The sequence below is a fragment of the Chaetodon auriga genome, chromosome 17 (genome assembly GCF_051107435.1).
Source record: "Chaetodon auriga isolate fChaAug3 chromosome 17, fChaAug3.hap1, whole genome shotgun sequence".
NCBI lineage: Eukaryota > Metazoa > Chordata > Actinopteri > Chaetodontiformes > Chaetodontidae > Chaetodon > Chaetodon auriga.
The window spans coordinates 23,470,246-23,492,715 of NC_135090.1; the positions used below are offsets into that span (position 1 = coordinate 23,470,246).

Genomic DNA, 22,470 nt, shown 5'->3' on the forward strand with positions numbered 1-22,470 from the left:
TAATGAGTTTTCTGTCTGGCTGAGAGTCAGAGGAGCAGATCGATGCTGTTCCTATCAGTCATCTGTCAGCGTCCTTCCTCTGTTCACCTGCTCACTCAGTACTTCTCCACTCACTCCCCTGCTGGCCACGCCCACCTGCTCACTCACCTGATCACACACCTGAGATTCATTCTCCATCAGTCCAGTATTTAAGCTGCTCCCTCACACTCACTCCTGCCTTCCTCTGATCATGTCTGTTCTCCTCTTCCTCGGTGCACTCATCAGTCCTCTTCCTGTTTTGTGTCTACCTGTGCTGCTTTCACGTGCTTCACCAAACTCTACAGAAAAGACCTCTTCAGCTAAAAGACTCCATCAGAAGAGACCTTGTTACTGTTCTGTTTCTGCAGAGCCCTGAATTAGAGTTACTACAAGCTATACCCTGTTCTGGTGTAGTATTAACTGATTAGCCTAGCTTAGCTTAGCATAAAGTCTGGAATGACTGAATGTCGTTCCTACGTTAGCTGCTGTCAGGTGAGCTGAGGAACACAACGTGAGGCCGTTAATCACATGAACAGGACGTTTAATTCAGCGAAGAGCATTCACACGAACAGTTTAGGTGAAAAACGACCTCTCGTGGTTTCATATGTAACGTTTCATTGCACAGGAAGCAGTCGACTGTTTCTGTTCGGAGGCTATTTGGCGGCAGGTCTGGTGATGACAGAAGAGTAGATGACGCGGTGGTGGCTCTGATCCGGCGGAGTCCTGCAGGGTCTCTCCCTCCAGTTCTGCCGGCCCAGAGAGGCATAATGGATCGTCTCCTCCGGCAGAGACGGGCTCTCGTAAACCTCTGCAGAGGGACAGGTGACAGGTGTGTTAAGGTGAAAACAGACTGACCGTCCAAAGACCTGACGGTGTTACCTGGCTGTCTGCAGGACGTCGTCCACGGCTGCAGCTCGGTGTCTTCATGCGTCTGCGAGGCTGCTGCTGCAGAGGGTGAAGACGGCAGTTTGTGCTTGTGTCAGTGATCAAGAGGTTTGGAAAAGAAGCAGACACGTTGACTTTGAGCTAACTGGAGTGAAACTTTTAACAGAACCGACCAAAAGGGCTTCATGATGGCTTAACCCGTCTCAGCTCTGGTTGGTCAGTACCAACATGTCACGTGTCTCCAGTCAGAGCGAGTTTATGATCTTAACAAACAGGTGTGTCCTGTGGTCGGAACACGTTTGGCTGCCTGTGCTTCAGAGCACCGACCTGCACTCGGACATTTCTTCTTCCTCCTGCACTTCATGCTGGTCAGTAGAACACAGACGGCAGCCATGAGGAGGATCGTTAAGCCGAACCCGACGACGGCGAGTATGAGCAGAGCTGAGAGAGAGCACAGACAGAACACCCGGTCAACAGACGTCCAATCATCGAAGCCCGTCACCGTGAGAGACAGAAGGTGTCCAACCGTTCTCAGGCCTCTTCTTCTCCTTCTTCTTTCTCTCCACCACATCTGACAAACAGGAAGAAGGTGAAACAAACTGTTCGAGCACGTTATTTCCACACTGTTTCCTCTGAGTTCCAGAGATAATATTTAACGCCAGAGGAACAACACAAGCTGACGCTAAGAAAGACAATAATAACTCAGAATAATAACTGCATGGGATCTTTTTCTTTATTATCTTTCGGGCTCTTGACGTCTCCAGAATTTAACAACTCAAAGGGGCCGTTGTGCTCATGAGTACTTTTTCATACTTTCATTACTCAATAGTCAAAGTTTAGCAGCTAAAACCAGCTTTATGAAAATAATGGCAGGTATGAGTGACGTGTAAACAGGCCTTCGTGGTGCTTTCACTGATGTCTGACCTCACTTCAGTGTTAACCTTGTTACCTGTTTGAGTCACAGCAGGTGTTGCAGTTGTACTGGTGGTTTGCTGGGTGCTGGTCGGCTCTGGCTGCGCTGGTGAACCAGAGAAAAACCTCTTCAGAGTCATGCAATCATCACTCAGGCTGATGCAAAGCATAACATAACCAATCACTGACGATCACATTGTGTGAGTTTCAGCCTTCACCTGTTGACTGCAGGACAAACCAATGAACAATCTGTCTTTCACGACATCACTGTAACGCTGTGTGATGTGTACGATGATAAATTCATTCGTATGAGAAACACTAATCTACTCTGCTCCTGCTGTAACAGGTAAAACTGGACAAGGCTTTTGCATCGGATCCTCCAAACATCACGAACATGGATTAAAACGAGCTCACCTGTCAGCACTGTGACTCTGGTCCACGCCTTTCCGTTGCACTGATACTGTCCGGCGTCCTCCAGCTGCAGGTCCTGGATCTGCAGGGCGTCGTTGTCGTAGCTGAGCCGGCTCCCCTCTCTCTCTGGTTTCATCGTGCCGTTTCTGAACCAGGTGAAGATGACCTCCCGCTTCCCTCCGTCCCGCCAATGAAACCACCTCTGTCTGGGTTTAGAGGACCTGCCGCAGGGGAGCAGCAGCGTCCGGCCTGCAGACACCATGAAGTGATGACCTGGGGGCCAGAAACAAAGAGGAATCTGGGTGTTAGTCATTGTGTCCGTCAGCCAGCGGTGGCCTGTGTCACAGAGCTGAAGGGTTTTCCCCTCCAGTATTTATATTTCTGTGCAAAAAGACACAGACCTCTGAGTCCGTCTGCGTCCCTGTCGACTCCCATGTTTGTCCAGATCAGACTTTTTACTTGTCTTATTCACAGTGGTGGAAAGTAATTAAGTACATTTAAACGAGCACTGTCTCGACATCAGAGGTGCAAAGATGAAACGACTGCAGACATTAATTATGACCTGGGACACTGAGGAGAACATGAGCACTGCGGTCCACATTTGACATGTCCTCGCTCAGGAAAGTCCCCGCGTCGGACTGACTGTGGCGAAGTGTCACCACACGTGGCTGTGATCTGACATTGCTCTATCAAACATGAACTCTGGTACAGTAGAAGAAGAAAGTTACATAAAATGAAAGTGAAGTAAAAGTACCTCGAATCTGTAACTAATACTAGTACTTGTTAAAGGTATAAAACATACAAAAATATCTTATTTTCAGGCATTTTTCTCAAAACAGCTGAGCTCAAAGAAGAAATCAGACCTCTATCTGTCCTTCACTCCCATAATGCACCACTCACAGCTGCACCTGCAGTCTACCTGTGAGCACCTGCAGCTCGGCCACCAGCTGCTGGTTGCACTGATACTCTCCGCTGTCAGAGTCATCGAGCCGCAGGAGGCGCAGGCTGCCGTCAGACAGCAGAAGGTACCGACGGGGGTCCTCGTTGGTCTCGTATCCGCCCTGCCGGGTCACCGCGACCCTCCTGTTCTGTTGAGTCCAGACCACATCGGAGGAGTCAGAGCCGCCACACTGCAGGCTGACGTGGTGATCCTCCGGGACTGAAAGCCGGATCACTGCTGGAGGAGAGAAGAAGAAGAAGGAGAGGGACGGGTCTGAGAGCTCAGGGTGCTTTGAGTACACGGAAATACTGACTTTAATACTTAAACACATGACTTCATGCTTTCGTGACGGCATCATTTCTTCAATTAAAATTCAAAATGTATTCTGGGTGTCATTTTAGTCTTCTTCTTCTTCTTCTTCTCTGTGTCCCAGCTGCAGAGTTGTGTCACTCATATCCTGCTGATGGTCAGTTTTTAGCCTTGTTTCCTGTTTTATCTTCATTCCTCTTTTATCTCATGGAAACATGTTCGCTGTCAGCCTCAAGTGACAGACAGACAGAATTACCCCAAAAAAACATTTCAATGTGTAAAAATGCTTTTCAGAAACATTAAATGTTTTCATGTGAAAAAGATGCAAAGGCTGAACGTCACATACTTTTCCTTTTTAGGAAACTCTTTAGGTGTATTCAGAGAAAAGACTCAGCAGATTTTAGTTGATTGTAAACGTTTTAGTTTCAGTTGAGGTTCATTGTGTGCAAAGTTGTGTTAAAGTGAAATATTATTCTGTAGTTTATTTTATTTATGTCACGATCACACAGAATGAAATGAGCTTTAATGCAGCTGTTGAAGCAAAAAAAAAAAAAAAACTAAACTCATCTTCAGATTCTGAAGAATTTGATGCCAAACATAAAATGTAACTTTCATTTAAAGCACATTTCCAATAATCATAATCGATCCAATAATAACCAAAGAAACTCGGCCTGTGGTCTGAGGACGTACCTGTGGAGTTTTCTCTGCAGCGGATCTCAACTGTTTGCAGGATCCAGACGTGACAGAAGATCATGAAACTGAGCATCTTCAGGTAAAAACACCAGACTGCAGAGCTGCTGGTCCGACTGAGGCTGCAGCGTGTCGGACCCCGCTCTCCTCCTTCCTCTTCCTCTTCCTCTTCCTCCTCGATGACCTCATAGTCCTGGAAAACGTTCTGTTCGTGGGATTCAGCTGATGCCTTCAGGAACCACTTGACAATCTATCAAATTCTGAGGACACTGAAATTTCTCTCTATATTTCTTCTTTCCAGTTTTTTTCTTGAGCATTTTTTTATATTCAGAATATGAAATATAATAATAAAAATTCGTTTTTCTCTTTTCATTTTGGATTTTCTGTCTCTTTTCGTTCTGGGTGAAATGATCCTCCTCAGTTCTTCACTCGTCAATCAAACGCAAACAAACAACGACTCATTCTCTTCTTTCATCAGCTGACTGACAAACTGTCAGAGACACTTCAGGAAGTGTTTCTGACAGTTTTTCACGCTTTTCAGACCCGCTGATTTTAACATGAACATACATATACTCTACATGAGTGCCTGCTGCTTGCATATAAAGTAATCGATTACATTAATCATCAGTATTCATTCCTGCACTCGGTACGTTGTTCATACACACATCTGTTTTTCACCTGCACGTGTGCTTTAAATGTTTCTGTCTGTTTCTTCCTGTCAGTCGTTCTTGAACTGTGCGTAACATCAAACTTCAAACGGGCTGCAAACGTGTTTGTGTTCACGTTCATTGTCAATAAAGCTGATTTTGAATCTGAACATTTAAGGACCAGATGCAGAGCGCACGCACTCGGTACGACCTTCACGAGCTCACACATCAGAGTCCCACGTTAGGACGAACTCCAGGTATTCTAAAAGCAAAGTTACTGTATGAAACATCAGGATGAGCCGCCGAACAACAGCGCAGCTTCACCTTTTGCTTTTTTCTTGCTGTCTCAGGTCGTTTGTCGTCAAACCGTCTTCTGGTGTCATTCTGAAGGTGCAGCAGAGAAACAGTGTTTGAGTAACTTTGAGCAGCTTCATGTAAATGAGCTTCATGTGTTCGCAGTGAACACGGAGCATCACTGACACCAACAACAGGCTGAAGATACAGGAAGTAAACAGCTGACGTCGCCTGAAGGATCATCATCTGGCTCTTAATTACACAAACATCTTCAACCTTTAATTCTGCTTTTCTGTCCTCAGTATTTCCAAAGAGTTTCATTTCGTTGTGCAAACTGATCCTGAAACCACAAAGTTCCCAAAAAGTTGATTGAGCTGCTGAAGACACTGAAGATCATCTAGAAGCAGTTTGAACACTGATGGAGAAATCAGATGAGTTCGTTTTGTTCACTTTAATTCAACAAATCAGACAAAACGACGACCTGCTGTCACTTTACCAAACATCAGATCACACACACACACACACACACACACACACACACACACACACAGACGCTGGAGGCGACATGTCGATCTGACATGGACTAGATTTATCCATTCATGGTGCAGTGAAACAGGAGCGAAGGGTGCAGCAGCCACATCAGGCGCTGTGGTTACAGGGTGGAGATAAGGCTGAAGTCACACATGGTTTATGATTATCATGTCATCAACAAGGAAGACAGACGCGAGAAACCTTTTGAATACTGCAGATTAACAGAAATCCAGTCTGCTAACGGTATGCTAACTGTTACAATGCTAACAAATTGCTTAAGTTTGTGAAACTCACACAATATTTCAAGTACAAGTATATTTCAAGAAATTAGCTGCAGACAGCAGAACTGTTCAGTGTGTATAAATGTATTCACACAGGACGAGTGTTAGTGTGTCAGAGTCTCTGCTGACTGAAGTCACACAGAAGGATTCACACATTCAGCTCGTTAACGGTGTGAATGAAATCATCAGAACAAACATTTACTGCTTCATTCTGCTTTGACACCTTCATCGTTTCAGCTGAGCAGCACATGATGACTTCAGCCTCATTTTGAAGCTCTGAAAGGAAGTAAAACGACTGAATTTCCCCTCAGGCTCAATCTGATTCCGAGCAAATGTGAAACAGATCAGTTTACATTAACGTCAGCGTCTCACGTCACATGAGCTTTTTTTTTTTTTTTTTTCTTATGAAGCCCTCTGAACGTCGACGTCCATCGATCTTCACCCTGTGAAGGACTTTTGAGTTTTGACGCCAACACTCGGGTCAAACCATCGGAGCTGGTCACTGATGTTTCCAGGTGTTTTGGGTTCCTCCAGTAAAAAAATAGGTTGTGTCAGTCGTGTGGGTCTGCTTCTCATCAGATGTTTCAGATGTTTCCATCAGGCAGATTTTTCTTCTCGGATATCTTCTCCCAGACTTGAAGTCCTTCTGTGGATGTGAGACGTCCAGCAGTTTCATGGTTTTGCAGTTTGCTGCCTCCTTTTATTTTGCTTTATTAGAAAATGCAAATGAAATCAGCCTTTTGTCGTAATGTCGAAGTAAACAATGATGTGAGTTTACAGTTCACGTTGAAGGCCGTGCATCAGGAGCTGATGATTAAAGGCACCTTCACTATTTCCTCCAGGAAACGAGTCGCTGATCAAAGAATACGGTGACTCGTGAGGCAGAAACGTCTCTGAGAAGAAAAGAATGAGCAGAAAATGTCTGTAAGCAGCAGAATATGAGCAGAACGTTTGGCTGAATGTGAAAATGTGAGTGGTGGATTTACCGCTCGTCTTCTCCCCCGGTGGAGGATCAGGGATGGTGCAGTATGTGGGATCATTTTGGTTTGATGCATCTAATTAAAACATTCAGCAAAAAAGCATCATTAACCAGAACTGACGGCCACTGGCACTGCAGGCTGGGTATTAGTACCCAGTTAATTTGTACTTGTACTCCACTACATTTCAGAGGGAAATATTGTACTTCTTACTCTCTATCAGTCCTACAAAATATACATCAAGTCCATAAAGTAGCCAAAATTAGCTGCAGCTTTAATGATGCTTTTACATGAATGCATCAATAATTATAATCCGGTCATACACTGAATGTTACTCCACAATGGATGCACACAAACATCTCTGTTAGCATTTAGCTAAAACTCCACAACAACCTCATCAGTTCTACGTCTGAGAGCCAATCAGAGACGCACAGATCGACAAATTGTGGGTTTAGTGGAACAGATGCTAAAAACAAACCAAGAAAGAAAAACACTGAACTTGATGTTGAAGGTTCTGCTGTATCGTCCTGGTTAGTTTCCTTTTCCCGCCTTCTCACCTGCACACCTGCTGCTCATCCTCTCACCTGCTCATCCTCTCACCTGCACACCTGCTGCTCATCCTCTCACCTGCTCATCCTCTCACCTGCACACCTGTAGCCTGCAGTTCTTATTCGTCATTGTTCTGGGTCTAGTTTCCTTTCACTCTGAACCTGCCCAATCCTACTTCACCTGTGCTTCAGGTGCATTGTGTCCTGGTTTGCCTGTTTCACCCTGATCCTCCTCAGTCTCCTGTGTTCTTCCAGAAGATTCCAGTTCTCCTGGTTGCCCCTGATTCACAATATGCAGTCCAGCCACCCCCCCTCCACCGCTGCATTTCCACCAATAACTGGTCTTATCATGAAACGCTCTTTGTCATAAAAAGGTAAAAATTTGCTTCGAGCTGTATAAATCAGGCCGGGAGGCGATCGCTTCTTTGCACATTGAGAAACAGGTTAAAAATAGACTCATCGTGTTGTGGATTGAATATTTCTGGATTTAGGATTTTCAAACAATTTGCACGACTTTCCAAAATGTCCTAAAGCTCAAGCACAAACGACACTGGGTACAATTTCATTTCACACGTCTGTCATGATAGAAGGAGGAAGTTTGAAGTTTCACTTCTTATTTCTCACCGTCTGTGGGCAGGATCTCCACTGCATCCCGTATCTCATCATAGACGGCATATTTTTCCTCAACTCCTGCAAGAAAGACTGAACGTCATGAGGTCATACCTTTAAATCACATACTTTTATGTATTAAATGCAGATTGGTCGAGGCCTGTTTTGCTGTGCAGTATCAGCATATTTCAGGTATCATGTGGGTTCTGTGTCAATGATTTTGGAGTAAAATAAGCAGCTAAAAAGGACAGAAAGTGAGGTAGAAAATAAGTCATCGTAACCTTTTTACTTAACGTTCTTGTGTAGTTACTGCTTTCTGCCTCTGGGGGCAGTAGTGAAGCGAATTAAGGAGCTCAGAAACAAGGGTTTGGGGATTATTAACGTTTTTTAAAAACAGACAAAAGTGAGATTTCTGACTGGTTTGCAAAAGGAAGTTAGCAGTAAATAAACGGGAGATTGGCTCAAGTTAAATGTAGAATAAGTTAAGTAATTTCAAGTTTGCGGCTTACAATATTGTGTTTTCGAGAAACTTCACGGCTAATTTACTGGATTTTAATAGAATCATTGTGATGAGTGGATTTGCACACAGAAACGAGTAAATCCGCTCAAAATCTTTCGCGTTGACTTTGGTGAACTCTGACCTGCAGATTTGTGGCCTTGACCAATAGCAAGCCATGGTGAAGTGCTCTTAAAGGGCGCTAGCTCGTTAGCTTTGTGTCACCATCCAGTTTTACTGACTGTCAGAGTTAAACTGCTCCTCAGCAGATGGTTTACACTCAGGAGAGCCGAAGGTTTGCATTAAACTTATTGTCCCATTAGCAACCGAGCTAAGCTAACGAGCTCAGAGCTGTATCTTCCTTCTTCAGCTAATAAACATCATGTCAGAGAGAGTCGACGCTCAGTACAGAGAAAATAAAAGGAAGCGTGGAGAGCTAATGCGACATAGCTGGCTAGCATGTTAACAACTCGCTAACTAGCCCTGTGGGTGCGTCATATACATATTACTCACCTTGTCTTTTAATCCTGCGTCTACAAGTAAAGTAGATGACGATGATGATGAGGAGGAGGAGGAGGAGGAGGAAGGGGACAGCTATTCCAAACCTTAAACCGAGAGGTGGCTGCGGGTCTTTAGGAGTCTCTGGAAGACAACGTGAGAATAACATTAGTTTGTCGCACCCTTGATTCTGTATCTACTGGTTGGAACTGATGTCTGACAAAAACTCTGTTTGTACAAATGAAAACTTAACAAACATTTAAATGTAAAATTTGTCTTTTTGTTTCCTGTTTCTTGGTTTCCTGGTCGTAGTCCTACCTGTGTGTGCCACTGGTGTCGGTGTTGTAGCTCTAGTTGTAGTTGTTGGCATCTTCTTACCTTCTGTGTGGGCCAGAGAGAAGACACAATACAGTACGGCGGCATTCAAAGGTCAGATATCTCTAAGCATTTTCTAACTTTCTAATTGTTTTTCTTATTCACAATGAAACATTAGAGTTGTATCTGTTAAACTTGCCAATCGCCTTTTGAAGTTATGCAAAAGTGCAGATCTGTGAAATGTGATGTTTGACCTGTCGGAATGTCTTTAAAGTTATCTTAAAAGAGTCTTTAATGTGAAATCTTTAATGTGAACCGTGTTAGTAGAAGAGCTGGCTATGTTTGAAACTCCACTTTCACTGTGTGGTGAGGAGTTTTCTAACAGCAGCGTTGATGATTTGAACCACTCGCAGGCTGAACGTGTCGAGGGCTCGACTTCCCACAACAGACCACAGCATTTTGCACTTGAAACCAGTTCTGTGGTCTTACTGCACATTTCTGAATCTTTTCTTTGATCTTTGATCTCTGATCACCTTTTCGTCATTTCACAGTTTAGTATTAAACCTGTCTTTGTCGGAGTCGTGTCAGTGTTTGCTGACGGTGCTAAAGGTGCGGTTGTTTCTGCTGGAGGTGGTTCTGCTGCCGCTGTTTGTCCTCTTGTAGTCGGAGTTGTTGGCGTTGAGGTTGGTGTGGGTGGAGACTTGTCATCTTCAATGAGAGACAGAGGACATGTTCAAGATACAGGAAAGGCGCTCGCTGGCGAAATGCTGAGCGGTTTTTGTGGTGCATCATTCAGCAGAAGTGTTCATTTGATGGTCGTATCAAACTGCAGGTTCGTTTAGTTTGTTTAGCTTTGTATGAAGTCATAAGGAATCTGTTGCCTAGCAACCTCACGGCAACAACAATAACCCCCAGTAAACTGGAGAGCTTTACAGAAGATAGGCCGATATTTCAACAATAGTTTGGACCAGGACAAAGCCTATCTGGGCTGATATCACCCCCCATTACTGGAAACAGATAAATGTATAAATGAATAAAAAGATTTGGAAGACTGAAGATCAAACTCAAAGTTATGAATGTTTATATAAATGTAGAAATCAATGACCGCACAATGCACCGACTGTGCTGTGCTTTTATATTCGGAGAACACACAATGTGCGTCTGTGTTTGTTGTTTGTTGTTGTTGTCTTTATGCTAAGCTAAGCTAACCAGGTCCTGACTGTTGCTCCATATTTACACACAGGTGTGAACGTGGTATCTAACTCTGTACAACAAAGTGAAAAACTAATTTCTCAAGACATTGAAATCTTTCTTTAAAGTTTTTCTGTCCATGTCTCCGTGTCCCTCTCTGACTTCTTGTCTCACCTCTCTCAGATGTCTCAATTTTGATCACAATCAGATATGCAGCAGGTTTTCCATCACAGTAGTAAAGTCCAGAGTCTCCAGGCTGCACGTCTCTCACGGTCAACGTCCTGTCCACAGTCGAAACATAAAACCGTCCTCGATGTCGTATGTCACCAGCGTCTCTGCTCCATGTTGATCCTCCAGCATCACGAGGACACGTCAGAGCGACGGTGGTCCTCTCTGCAACACGTCTGGTCGTTCCTGAACACAACAAACAAAACAAGATTCATGTTTTATAATGTACCATCACACACACATCACACACATTCAGGATGAAGTCAGTCAGGTCGTGTGAAGACACAGGAAACCTACAGAGGACAAAAAAGACACAGAGTAAACAAGAGGTGGTCACATGTTTCCCGTGCAGGACCCAAACTGAAATTAATGATTGAATGATTTAAAGGCAAAAACCTATTGTACCGTACTTTACTGTGTGTGTGCACTGTGTGGTATAAGTACACACACTAAAAGCATGAACACACAATTTATACACACAGAACTATTAGTGGAATTCAAAATACTGCAGTATAATATTTTAAATACTTCAACGAGTCATGTGATGTGACACTGTGATCACTGAGGTCAGACAGCTGATCAATAATGTGGAAATGTATTTGATTTCATAATATAACTAAAAAATACACATGAATGCAGAAGTACACTCAAAACTTCCTGACGACAGTACCAGGAAGTAAATGAATGAATTACCGTCTGTTCCTGCCAAAGCACTGAAGCATGAAATTAAACCCTGAAAACAGTCGTGATTAAAGGTAAAAAAAAAAATTCATGAATATACTGAAGCATTTCAGAAAGAAAACATGAAGCAGAAGCAGTTTGATGAAGTTTGATGGTACCTGATGGGATCACCGTCAGGTCTGCAGCTGTTTGATTATTACAGAAGTATCTTCCAGAGTCTGAGGTGTTGACTTCACGGATGTGAAGGGACTTATCGGCCAATGAGCTGTATCGTTTGAGCCGGTCGTCAATGTGTTTTATCTCCTTGTCTTCATCAACAGTAAGAAGATCAACTCGTTGTCCGTTTGTCTCTCTGGTCCACGTCACTGCACCGTCCACCGGCCGAGGACAGGGCAGAGCGATGGGCTGCTTCTTCTCAATTATTGCAGGGATTATTGCTACAAAACAAACAGCGTTCACAGTAAACAGTCATCTGTCTTCAGGACGTCTGCATGTCTTCAGTCTGAGGTTACAGGGAAGTGCTGAACATACAGAGCGCTCATTATGGCCTCGTTACAAGAGTTCACACTTGGTGTCCTCACATTTTAAACAGACTTTCAGGCTAAAGATGCAGAAGAGGCGAGTTTTCAGTGGAGATTTCAGCCACGCTCACACCAACGTCTGCATGAGTGAAAGCAGACTGACACAAAGTTTAACACATATTACGACGTGTTGGACTGTTTGCTTTCATCTCTGCAGCACTTCAGCTGCATCAGAGCAACAAGCGTCTGAGCAGCGACAGAATAAGTGTTCACCACATCACCATTAATTAATCTGAACTACACACATCACACAGTGGAAGAGCAGAATCAAAGCTGAGGAGAGGTCGTGCTGGATGTGAAAAGCTCTTACCTGCAGCGACATTACAGCCCAGAAGAGCAGCTAACAGGCAGCTGCCAACGTTCAGCCTCATCTTCATACGGACTGAAGCGACTGAGAGGACCACAGTTTCCATCTGGGCAGAGAACAGGAACTCAGCTGTCTGAGGGAGTGCTGTCAGAGAAAACCCACGCCGTCAGTGTCTTTGTCCTTTTCTGTCTGTGGTTAGTGAAGACTGACGTTTCCTCTTTATTAAGACAGTCATTCAAATAACTGACCTTCCAGGTGCAGAAACTGGGCAAAGACGCAGCTCTTATCACCTGACCTGTGTTTTAGACGTTAATGATCCTCAGAGGGGAAACATGTCATAGAGCAGCAGCTCAGGAAAGAGTCTGAAGAGCTGCAGGAAGGAGATTTAAAACAAGAAAAACAAGAAAAACGTCAAAATCACAGATGAAATGTGTTTTATCTTCATCCTCACAGCGACAGCTCGACTGATTATTGGACTGTGTGTGTGTGTGTGTGTGTGTGTGTGTGTGTGTGTGTGTGTGTGTGTTGAGGAGTAAAGAGACGCTCTGTCTGCTCTGCTTCTTTGACAAACATTATTATTACTAATAAGAACAACGATAAGCTTCTCTGATTGTGGCACAGAGAGCTGAACACAGAAGCAAACATCAATAACAGGTGGGATAAAACAATGAAAATAAGGGGAAATGAATGGATAAAATAATGTAGAACAACCAGATGAGACAACATGAAACAGACGTTAAACATTTGTCTCAGATCTCGTTTGAAGGTCTCCACAGATTCAGAAGTTTCTCCATAAATGATGGTCGTCCTGCTTTCAGGTGTTTTGTCTCAGAGCAGAAATGAAGTGACTTTATTGATAACTTTAATAACTTTCTTTGGTTTGCAAACCAGAGAAAGGAAGGATGTGGACGTCGGTGAAGTCATGGTGTGGTTGGCTGAGGAGGAGGCGTCAGCAGTAGCATCGAGCAAAACAGAAATAACAAGTTCTCGAGAAGACGAGAACATTTTCCAAATGACAGAAAATCCTGAATGTGTTCACGAAACATTAATATCAACACAAATAAAGGTCATACTTCAATCAGACTTTATGAAGACAGTACTCAGTACACCTTCTGCTGTTTATGTCACCTTCATGCGTGTACTCAAGTACTGCCTGTGTACCACTGGAGTACTGCCTGAGTGTACTTGAAGTGTGAATAGTTCAGTCCACCAGAGAAAACAGGACTGATTCAAAAACACAGATGCAGTACAATTGTATTGTATCACCAAAGTGTTGGAAGTACACTGAAATATACTTCAGATTCAATTAAAGAACAGTTTAATTAAGCTAATGTTACAAAAGGACTTGAAAATAAGTACTTTATTACTATTAAAACTATTTGTAATCTAGTAAACTCTTAATGTACAGAAGTAGTTTGAAATACCACTTTAATACTTAGAATACTCCTTTAAATACATTTAAGTAGAACTTGATATCTACAGAATGATAAAAGTACACTTTTTAAAAGTATTTGTCAAACATACTTTAAATGAAGAAGTAAAAGTATACTTTTAATGCCTTTCTATGCTTCAGTGCTCGACCTTCATCTTCACAGATGATGAAGTGTCGGTGTGAGAGGAAGTGATGATTCCCGCCACAGCGCCGCCGTGTGGCCGTTCACGGAGCAGCGCGTCCTTCATGTTGAGATGAGGAGTTTGCTCGACTGGTGTTCAGCTGAGGTCACGCTTACTTTACGTTTTTGACGACTTTCATTCAGTCTTCACCGAGTTTGGTACATGAAACTCTTGGATGAGCCTGAAAAAAGACATTTCTTGATTTAAGCGACATATGATTCCCAATTCTTCACTCCTGACTGCATTCGTCATTTTAAACCATATTTAGGTGATTTGTACACATATTTGAAGGTTCAGCTGACAGCGATGCCACAGAAACATCACATTTGGAGTCGAGTGAACGTTTGCACAAAGTTTCCAGAAACACGTTTATTTATTTTAATGACATCTTTGTTCTTTCACCTCGTTTCTACGACAGAAGCTTTTAATAAGCACATTTTCCCCAAATCTTCAAAACACATTCTGATGCAAACCTGCTGCACATAAATGAAAACACATCAGTTCAAACAAATCTTTCACTTCTTTTAGAATTTACAGACACAAAATCACTTTCGCCTCCAGGTTCATTCTCTTGTTTTCCAGACGACGACAGCAAGACTGACGATGACGGCTGAGAAGAGCGACGCGACCAGCAGGCGGAGAACCACCGGCCACAGGTGAGCAGGAGCTGGAGGACAGGTGCACAGTCAAAACAGCATCAAAGCACCAAGTACAGAGGACGAGCAGGCGTCTGTCCCCGTCTTAGATCCACACAGAGAGGGAGGAAGTATTCAGATAACTTCAGGAAGAGTACTAATACCACACTGTAAAATACTCAAATGTTAAAAGTATGTAAGTATAATCAGGAAAATATGCTTCGAGTATTCAGAGTAAAAGTACTCAAATGTCCCCTGCGACTGTTGTCCTCTTGTCTCCGATCAAAGCAGGATGTTCCTGCTGGAGTTGGTTGAGGTGGAGCTCATTTTGACTGTTTTCTAAAGGACTGAAACTAATGATTCAGGTGAAGTTCAGGTAATCTGTGCTGAAATACTGGAGTAAATGTACTTAGTTACATTCCAGCACTGGGTTTGAAGTGTGTCTTGTGTCCATGCTTGTGTCTTTTCTCACCTTCCTCCGGCTGCTCATCTTCAGTCACGGTCAGGTACGCAGCAGGTTTCCCATCACAGTAGTAAAGTCCAGAGTCTCCAGGCTGCACGTCTCTTATGGTCAGCGTCTTGTTTGGCGTTGAGACTTGAAACCGTCTTCGCCGTTGAAGGCACTCGCCCTTCACTTTCCCACCGACGTCTCTGGTCCACGTCGGAGCACCTGAGCCTCCGGCGTCGGGGGGGCAGGTCAGAGTGACGCTGGTCCCCTCTGCAGCCACGAGTCTGGGTGTTCCTGAACACAACAAACAAACTGAGAGCGTGACCCACGTCCTTCAGTGCGCCGTCAACACCATCACCGAGAAACAAGTTCAGTCCGGACGGGCTTCACTTCCCACATCCTCTCTTAAATAATGACGAAGCCTCAAACGATGACTGACGTGCTATGAAAAGCTTTTCTTACACTCCTTAAAATCAGAAAGGCCTCATGAAGCTTCGGTGACCCTTTGTGGGGGTCTGGACCCCCAGCTTGTAGTGTATGACCAAACTGACCAAACGACCACTGGATTCTGTATGTTTGCTCGTGTGTGGACGCAGACGATGGTTTGACATAAGAAAAGGGGACAGTGTTCAGTAGCTGAGCTGGAATTTAAAACGCTTCCAGACCAAAAGCACCTTTACCTGCTGAGACCACCGTCAGTTCAGCGGCTGGTTCCTCGTTACAGAAGTATTTTGCGGCGTCCTGGACTCCAGCTCTGTGAATGTGCAGTGACTTATCTGCTAACGAGCTGTAGTGTCTGTACGGCTCATCAACCACTCTCACGTCTCGGTCACCGTCGATTAAAAGTATCTGTTGTTTGCTGGCGTCCGTCTCTCTGCTCCACGTCACGTTGTCCTCCGCAGACAGAGGACAGCGCAGAGTGACGGACTCCTTCTCCGAGATGATTCGATGGATTATGTCTGCAGCAGAAACACAGTTAGCAGCTCCGTGAGCAGACCATCAGTTTGACCTTCAGCAAGCTCCATCTGCTGATGAAGACCATGAGACACAACCAAAAGCTCCAGAGCAGCTACTGAATGGAGCTCAGTGGGAGTGAGACTGTTGAAGCGTTGTTTGTTATAGATGGTAAATGATTTGTTTTAATAATTTCTTGTGTCATTAGTGGGTTGCTTGCAGTCACGTTAAATCCAGATGGAGGGCAGGAAGTGAAAACCTCCACGGATGAGATGCAGGAAAGTTCTTCCTGAGCTAGTTTAGATGAAATTGTTGTTGGATGTGACTCTAATGTTATGAAGACGAGTGATTTCTCACCTGAACTGAAGGTTTTGCTGCAACTGAGGCAGCAGATAAAACAACTAGCTGCTCATTGAGAGTCGTTCTGCTCGAGAAAACAAATGGAAGCAAACAGAAGTCTGGAGGTAAACAGCTTTCTTGTTAGCGGTTTGGTCCATGACCTCGGTACCAAAGTGCTCCAGGATGACTGTCGTTTGGTTTGTTCAAGGGTTCGTAGCTTTTATTGTCCTGAGCATTAGCTGAACAACAAACGTTCAGCGCCGCGGTGCAGAATGTTGATGTTTACGTGACGGTTGTTTGCTCGCTAAGGTCCAGTGAAACGCCACTAAAGACAGAGCTCGTTATTTCTGTTCATCTGTCTCATGTGGAACCGTTAGCGCTGATTGAACAAGTGTTGGTCAGTCACTGTTAGCTGTTTCTTTAAATCTGCACCACAGATTTAATCTGCAAACAACCTAAAAGATCACCGAACCTGACGTCTGAGAAATGTTTAAAGGCTTTTTACCACCTGATTTAAATGATTTCCAAAAACATGTTCTTCATCATGACACTAAATGATTGACTGATTTACTGGAGCTGTGGCTGAAGTTCGTCCGTCCTCTCTTCATGTCCTCCAGTGGAAACAGTCAGAAACACATATTTCACCAACATTTACGACTGCGTACTTGATGAGTTATTGTCAGAAACAACTTGATTAATGACTTATTAACGTTCATCACTGCAGACATGATGATAGTGAGTATTTCTAATTCTACTGTGATCAGCTGATAGAAATGGTTTCGCTTACTGGACTTGTTCTTGTTTATGGCTCATAAGTGTACCATCACCACGCTGCTCTGAAGAACGACTGATAACTTACAAGCCGTTAAAGAAGGTAAAATGAATCAAAGTGAACAAAATGAAGTTACCTGCGCTGACATTACAGCCCAGCACGAAGGCCAGCAGGCAGCTGTAGGTCTGGACCGTCATGTTGCTGTGGATCAGTGCTCAGCGTCTGTCCGAGCCCTCAGGAAGTGTCTTGGTGTATTTATGTGTTTGACACACGAGAAACCACAATCTTAAAATATTTTCTCTTTATGGTAAAAAAAGCTGCAGCTGAAGTCTGTTTGAAAGCCTGAACATACGTCAGTGGCGCGTTGGTGTGACGGTGTTTTCCAGATCAGACCAGCAGTCAGAGGCGAGCAGCTGCCGGCTCCATGTGCAAAATGAGTGATAATGATAATGAAAAAGTGTCTTAATATGTGATATTAAATGTGATGGCAACAGTCTCAGCAGTGTGTTTCATTCAAAGATGCTGTATGTAGCTACGCTAACAGTTTCCCTCTGCGGCCAGTCTTTGTGCTAAGCTAGGCTAATCCTCCTTGACCCTGGTGTGGACTGGCAGCACGTGCTAACATCATCAACATCATGGCACGTGTGTTTCCTCTAAAATGCGGCAGAGAGGATTTCAGGAAGTGGACAGAGACGCTCATTGCATGGAAGCGATGCGGCTGACGCAGAAAAACAACCTGGAGGTCAGAAGCATCGAAGCAGCTTCATTCAGTTCAATTCCACCGTTACCTTCATAAGAAAATACCTTTATTCAGACAAAATAACGTAACAAGTATTTCCAGGCGTGTGTGTGTGTGAGAGTGAGTGTGTGTCACGAGGCCTGCTTGACTTAAACAAAACTTTTTTTTTAAGAAAAGTGCGCAGCTGAAACGACCGCGGAGCTAATAGAACAATGACAGAGCGTCAGAGGGAAGAGAAGTCGGAATCTGCCCATTAAGCATGTGTGAGTGTCTTTGTCTCAAATCTGAATATTCTTCCTGTTTGTTTTCCTGCTTTACTTTACCAAACTTCCCACAGTGGAATGTGTTAACGAGGCAAACGACGTCGTCTGTTCTTCTTCCAGAGTGTGAAACGGGTCAAAGACGTTTCCTCTCGTTTGAACAATCGTTGGTGTTTTGAGGGTCCTCAGCAGTCGTCTTCACGGCGGCGGCAGTTTCAGCAGGACGTCGTGGTTTCTGTCGCGGTCACAGCACAGACGCTGAGAGCAGGACGATGTCTTTCTGTTTCTCTGTCCCGTCTCTCTTTCTGTCGAGCTGCCAGAGACAGAAGACAAACACGGAGCTGATGGACGATGTTCGTCTTTAACTTCTGTCCTGACTTTTCCGTCAGTCGACATTTAAAACCTTCAGATGTAACTTCGACTTTATTTGTCTGCTGGTTTGTGAACGGAATATCTCAAAAACACTTTTCAGTTCAGGATGTCTCTGCAAAGCTGGACACGAGACAAGCGATGAGTTTTTGGAGCAGAGCCAATAGAAGCAATAGTGCCACCATGTGGCCGATGGAGCACTTCACACCGATTCCTGAGCTGAAATGTGTCCGGATAAACCACCAACACCAGCACTTTCTGCCACTTTCCTTCATTTGACTTGGTCATTATTTGGCCACGACACGGTCGTGTATAACCTCTGACCCCTGCTGGTGACACTTCACCTGCACAGGTCACAGTGTTCTCACCTGTTCTCCAGACGGTGGCAGTGACACTGACCATGATGATTAAGCAGAGTATTCCAACCACCAAACGAACGGTCTGCCAGAGGAGAGGAGCAGCTGGAAGACGAGAAACACTCAGAATCAGGCCTCAGTCAGCGTTCAGACATTCATTTATTTATCTTGGCAGAAAATATAAAACGATTTAAAATGATGAAGGCAGTGCGAACATAAGGGGCAGCTGAAAACATGACTGACAGACAGTCAGTGTTTTTCGTAAACTCTGATGTACTACGAGTGAAAATTGGGCAAACCTGCAGCACTGAGATCAGTTTCCTGTCATGGCTTTAATTTGTGGCTTTCTTGGTGTGTTTGTGTGTCTAAGTCGTGGTCATGCAGCGGTCCGTCGGGTCTGTACCTGGCTCTGTCGGTGTCACTGCTGGCACAGCTGTTGCTGTCGGAGGTGCGGCTGCATGTGTTGCAGTTGGCGTCTTCGTACCTTCTGTGTGGAACAGTTGAAATATGTTTCACAATTTGTTTCCTTGAAGTTTACGATAGATCGTTTACTACAGAATCACCTGTTTATAATTTTGGAAAAGGTTTCAGCGACGGAGTTCTGATGACTTTAAGTCCTTGAACGCAGCACATGCTTTGTGCTCAACATTCCATGTTGAAAATACAACCTCGTATATAATTGGACGGCATTAAACCTGTTTGAAAGTCCGTCAAATTACTAGAAAGAGACACAAAACGCCAGCAAACGTTTCGTATCTCCTTCAGTCTGGACCTTTTACATGTCTGTCCGTCACTCTCGGTTGTGTATTAGCCTTTCAGACTTTCTGCATCCTCTTTTTTATCTCTCTTTGCTGCGTCTTTGATAGTTTCATCTTTGAATGAATTGACCATTTAGGTCTGTTTCATCTTACTCTTCTTTTTCTTCTTCTTTCTGCTCTCCTTGTGTTGTCTGTGTGTCGTTGTCGTGTCTCTTGATGCTTGCGGTGGTGTTACTGCTGCAGTTGTTGGTGGTGTCTTGTTCCCTTTATTGCAGAATAGAGACAATCTATATTACAAGGACAGAAAGACGCATCTCATAATACAAAACGTCTCAAAAGAAATCCCCCTAAATAGAACAAGGCCACACAGATATTACACCAAGTTCTGCATCTGTTGTAGTTCCACCTCTGCTTCTTTTGTTTGAAGATGATGCTTTCCTCTTATTTTGCCTGTTTAAATGTCTGTTGTGTCTCACCTCTCTCAGATGTCTCATTTTTGATCACAATCAGATATGCTGCAGGTTTTCCATCACAGTAGTAAAGTCCAGAGTCTCCAGGCTGCACGTCTCTCACGGTCAACGTCCTGTCCACAGTCGAAACATAAAACCGTCCTCGATGCCGTATGTCACCAGCGTCTCTGCTCCATGTTGATCCTCCAGCATCACCAGGACACGTCAGAGTGACGGTGGTCCTCTCTGCAACACGTCTGGTCGTTCCTGAACACAACAACTCAAAATCATAAGTTTAACACACGTACTGAGGACAAAGTCAGTCAGGCCGAGTGAGGAAGTAACCGACACGCATCGCTTCACAGGAGTATTTTCACTTCAGAATATGCATGAATAAGTTCCTGAATGAGGTTTTGGAGCAGAGGAAGACGATGTGTAAATATTCAGTATCATGTTTTAAAATCTAAAGAAATCAAGCTTTGAATTTTCCTTTGAGTTCAAACTAGCTTTGGCAGTTTTGGCAGTTTTATAGATAAATAATGTATTTTACTTGAAAGTAATACACAGCTGTGCAGACGTACACAGAGGGAGCTTCTCAATTACGGTATCAGGAAGTAAATGTGAGAAATGAAATCTACTGAGGCGTGAAATTAAAACCTGATGTTCAGAAACAAGTGAAATGAACATTTGAAAAGCTGCATTTCATTAATATGCCAAAATATTTGTGTTATCAAAGTCTCAGAAGCTCAGAGAAAGAAAAGAAAACATGAAGCAGAAGCAGTTTGATGAAGTTTGATGGTACCTGATGGGATCACCGTCAGGTCTGCAGCTGCTTCATTATTACAGAAGTATCTTCCAGAGTCTGAGGTGTTGATTTCACGGATGTGAAGGGACTTATCGGCCAATGAGCTGTATCGTTTGAGCCGGTCGTCAATGTGTTTTATCTCGTCTTTATCAGCAGTAAGAAGATCAACTCTTTGTCCGTTTGTCTCTCTGGTCCACGTCACTGCACCGTCCACAGACCAGGGACAGGACAGAGTGATGGGCTGCTTCTCCTCAATTATTTCACGGATTATCACTGCAAAACAAACAGAAATGTATTTAGACAGCACATTGTGTGTCGTCAGTACTGCATTAAAAACTGTCTGCTATGTTTGTAAAGAGTCTCAGTATTGCACTGATGAATATATGGAAGACTAAAAGAATAAGGGCTGAAGACGCTTCATGACGTCTATCCGCAGAGCTTCAGAGGCACATCTCACAGTATCTTAAAATGCAGTAGACACACTTAATGTCAGCCTTCAAGAAGGAAGGAAGGAAGCTCGTAAATCCACTTTAGCTTCTTATCCAGGTGGTGACGTTGACTGGCCAAGCAGCCTCTTCACACAAAGAACTAAAACATGCATAAACATATGGAACAAACAGCTGTTAACTGTCAAATGCACATTGAATCTGACCCTGTTAATTACTGTTTTTACATTAAACTTTGACTAAAGAAAGTCCAGCTCGGTCCTGTTGAGTCTCATGATATAAGCAGCGACACTGGATCCCAGTTTGGCACAGGAGGATGTTTGAAAAGTTCTTACCTTGGGCGACATTACAGCCCAGAATAAAGGCTAAGAGGCAGATATTCACCTTCATCTTCACCCAGAAATGACTCACCACACAGAGTAAAGTCCGCTGTCTGCTCCACCCGCCCTCAGAACAGGAACTGTGTGGTTATGTGTGTGTTTTTTTTATCTCAAACACCTCATTGTCTGTTTGTGGTTGAAGAGCATGCATGCCTTCTTTACCGGATCGCGCGCAGCCTCGGTCAGTGGACGTAGATTTTCCCTCAGTATCCGTGATTAGTCATCCAACTAGGACTTTTTTTAAGGCCTGGGAGCGATGATGGTCACATTAGAAATGTCAAGAGTTAGTGTGAGACTGGATGTGAACCTGGGCTGCTGGAGCGAAGCCAAACCGTCACCACAACCTGCACATCCACAGTGTTACGCTGATGGTATATCTCACACGAACCAAAGCAGCCGTTTCTCAGTCTATTTGAGGAAACTTTTATTATTGGAATATTTCACCACTTTGGACTCAGACTCAAGTTTTGATTAGATTCACATGAAGTCTGGAGGCAGGTGGAAACAGCTAACCTGTCACACTTCTTTCTGCATAATTTACATCAGTGTTCATGGTCCAGATAAGAGAGGATGACCTGTGATTTCCACCTGTTTCTGCTCACTGTGCAGTTCATAACACCTGCTCCACCCTGCACGGCACACTGAGGCTCCAGCTGCTGGCGCTGGACCAGCCCGTCCTGAACGCCCCTCACTGGTGTTATGTAATAACTCCACCCGGAACATTAGCATTAAAAACAACAGTCCCAGCAGCAGAAGAGTGTCGTTTAAGGATTCACAAAGCCAGCTGGTTTGACTGT

At 44.0% G+C, this 22,470-nt stretch overlaps 3 protein-coding genes across 4 annotated transcripts; all 3 read right to left on the reverse strand.

The window, feature by feature from the left end:
* Positions 1–615: 615 nt before the first annotated feature.
* LOC143335012 (uncharacterized) lies at positions 616–4,261 on the reverse strand. Of its 2 annotated transcripts, none has more exons than XM_076754109.1 (8): positions 4,166–4,261; positions 3,146–3,400; positions 2,230–2,499; positions 1,853–1,921; positions 1,430–1,474; positions 1,231–1,344; positions 898–963; positions 616–826 (listed from the first exon to the last, which is right to left on the reverse strand). In XM_076754109.1, the coding sequence occupies exons 1-8, from the start codon at positions 4,239–4,241 to the stop codon at positions 672–674; spliced, it is 1,050 nt and encodes a 349-aa protein (XP_076610224.1). In that variant the 5' UTR covers positions 4,242–4,261; the 3' UTR covers positions 616–671. The 2 variants fall into 2 exon arrangements, with proteins under 2 accessions (XP_076610224.1, XP_076610223.1); XM_076754108.1 differs by having other exon boundaries at positions 3,146–3,403.
* A 1,970-nt stretch (positions 4,262–6,231) lies between these two features.
* Positions 6,232–17,308, reverse strand: LOC143335302 (uncharacterized). The gene is made up of 13 exons (XM_076754602.1): positions 17,248–17,308; positions 15,727–16,005; positions 15,071–15,340; positions 14,566–14,630; positions 12,353–12,455; positions 11,620–11,898; positions 10,727–10,966; positions 9,926–10,069; positions 9,365–9,427; positions 9,062–9,190; positions 8,068–8,133; positions 6,905–6,973; positions 6,232–6,236 (listed from the first exon to the last, which is right to left on the reverse strand). The coding sequence occupies exons 1-13, from the start codon at positions 17,306–17,308 to the stop codon at positions 6,232–6,234; spliced, it is 1,773 nt and encodes a 590-aa protein (XP_076610717.1).
* A 1,017-nt stretch (positions 17,309–18,325) lies between these two features.
* On the reverse strand, positions 18,326–21,683 carry LOC143335303 (uncharacterized). Its single transcript, XM_076754603.1, has 7 exons — positions 21,629–21,683; positions 20,845–21,120; positions 20,070–20,309; positions 19,747–19,857; positions 19,239–19,322; positions 18,848–18,940; positions 18,326–18,423 (listed from the first exon to the last, which is right to left on the reverse strand). Exons 1-7 carry the CDS (start codon positions 21,681–21,683, stop codon positions 18,326–18,328), a joined length of 957 nt encoding a protein of 318 aa, XP_076610718.1.
* Positions 21,684–22,470: the final 787 nt, after the last annotated feature.

Excerpts from the sequence above, each read along its gene's own strand:
- LOC143335302 (XM_076754602.1), bottom strand. The coding sequence starts at position 17,308 with ATGACGGTCCAGACCTACAGCTGCCTGCTGGCCTTCGTGCTGGGCTGT. Across the intron at positions 10,967-11,619 it reads CCTGACGGTGATCCCATCAG|GAACGACCAGACGTGTTGCA; the intron begins GTACCATCAAAC and ends TGTTGTGTTCAG. Across the intron at positions 8,134-9,061 it reads ACGCAGGATTAAAAGACAAG|GAGTTGAGGAAAAATATGCC; the intron begins GTGAGTAATATG and ends TCTTTCTTGCAG.
- LOC143335012 (XM_076754108.1), bottom strand. The coding sequence starts at position 4,241 with ATGCTCAGTTTCATGATCTTCTGTCACGTCTGGATCCTGCAAACAGTT. Across the intron at positions 1,922-2,229 it reads CAGAGTCACAGTGCTGACAG|CGCAGCCAGAGCCGACCAGC; the intron begins GTGAGCTCGTTT and ends CTGGTTCACCAG. Across the intron at positions 964-1,230 it reads GAAGAAATGTCCGAGTGCAG|CAGCAGCCTCGCAGACGCAT; the intron begins GTCGGTGCTCTG and ends CACCCTCTGCAG.
- LOC143335303 (XM_076754603.1), bottom strand. The coding sequence starts at position 21,683 with ATGAAGGTGAATATCTGCCTCTTAGCCTTTATTCTGGGCTGTAATGTC. Across the intron at positions 20,310-20,844 it reads CCTGACGGTGATCCCATCAG|GAACGACCAGACGTGTTGCA; the intron begins GTACCATCAAAC and ends TGTTGTGTTCAG. Across the intron at positions 18,424-18,847 it reads TGCCACCGTCTGGAGAACAG|CTCGACAGAAAGAGAGACGG; the intron begins GTGAGAACACTG and ends TGTCTCTGGCAG.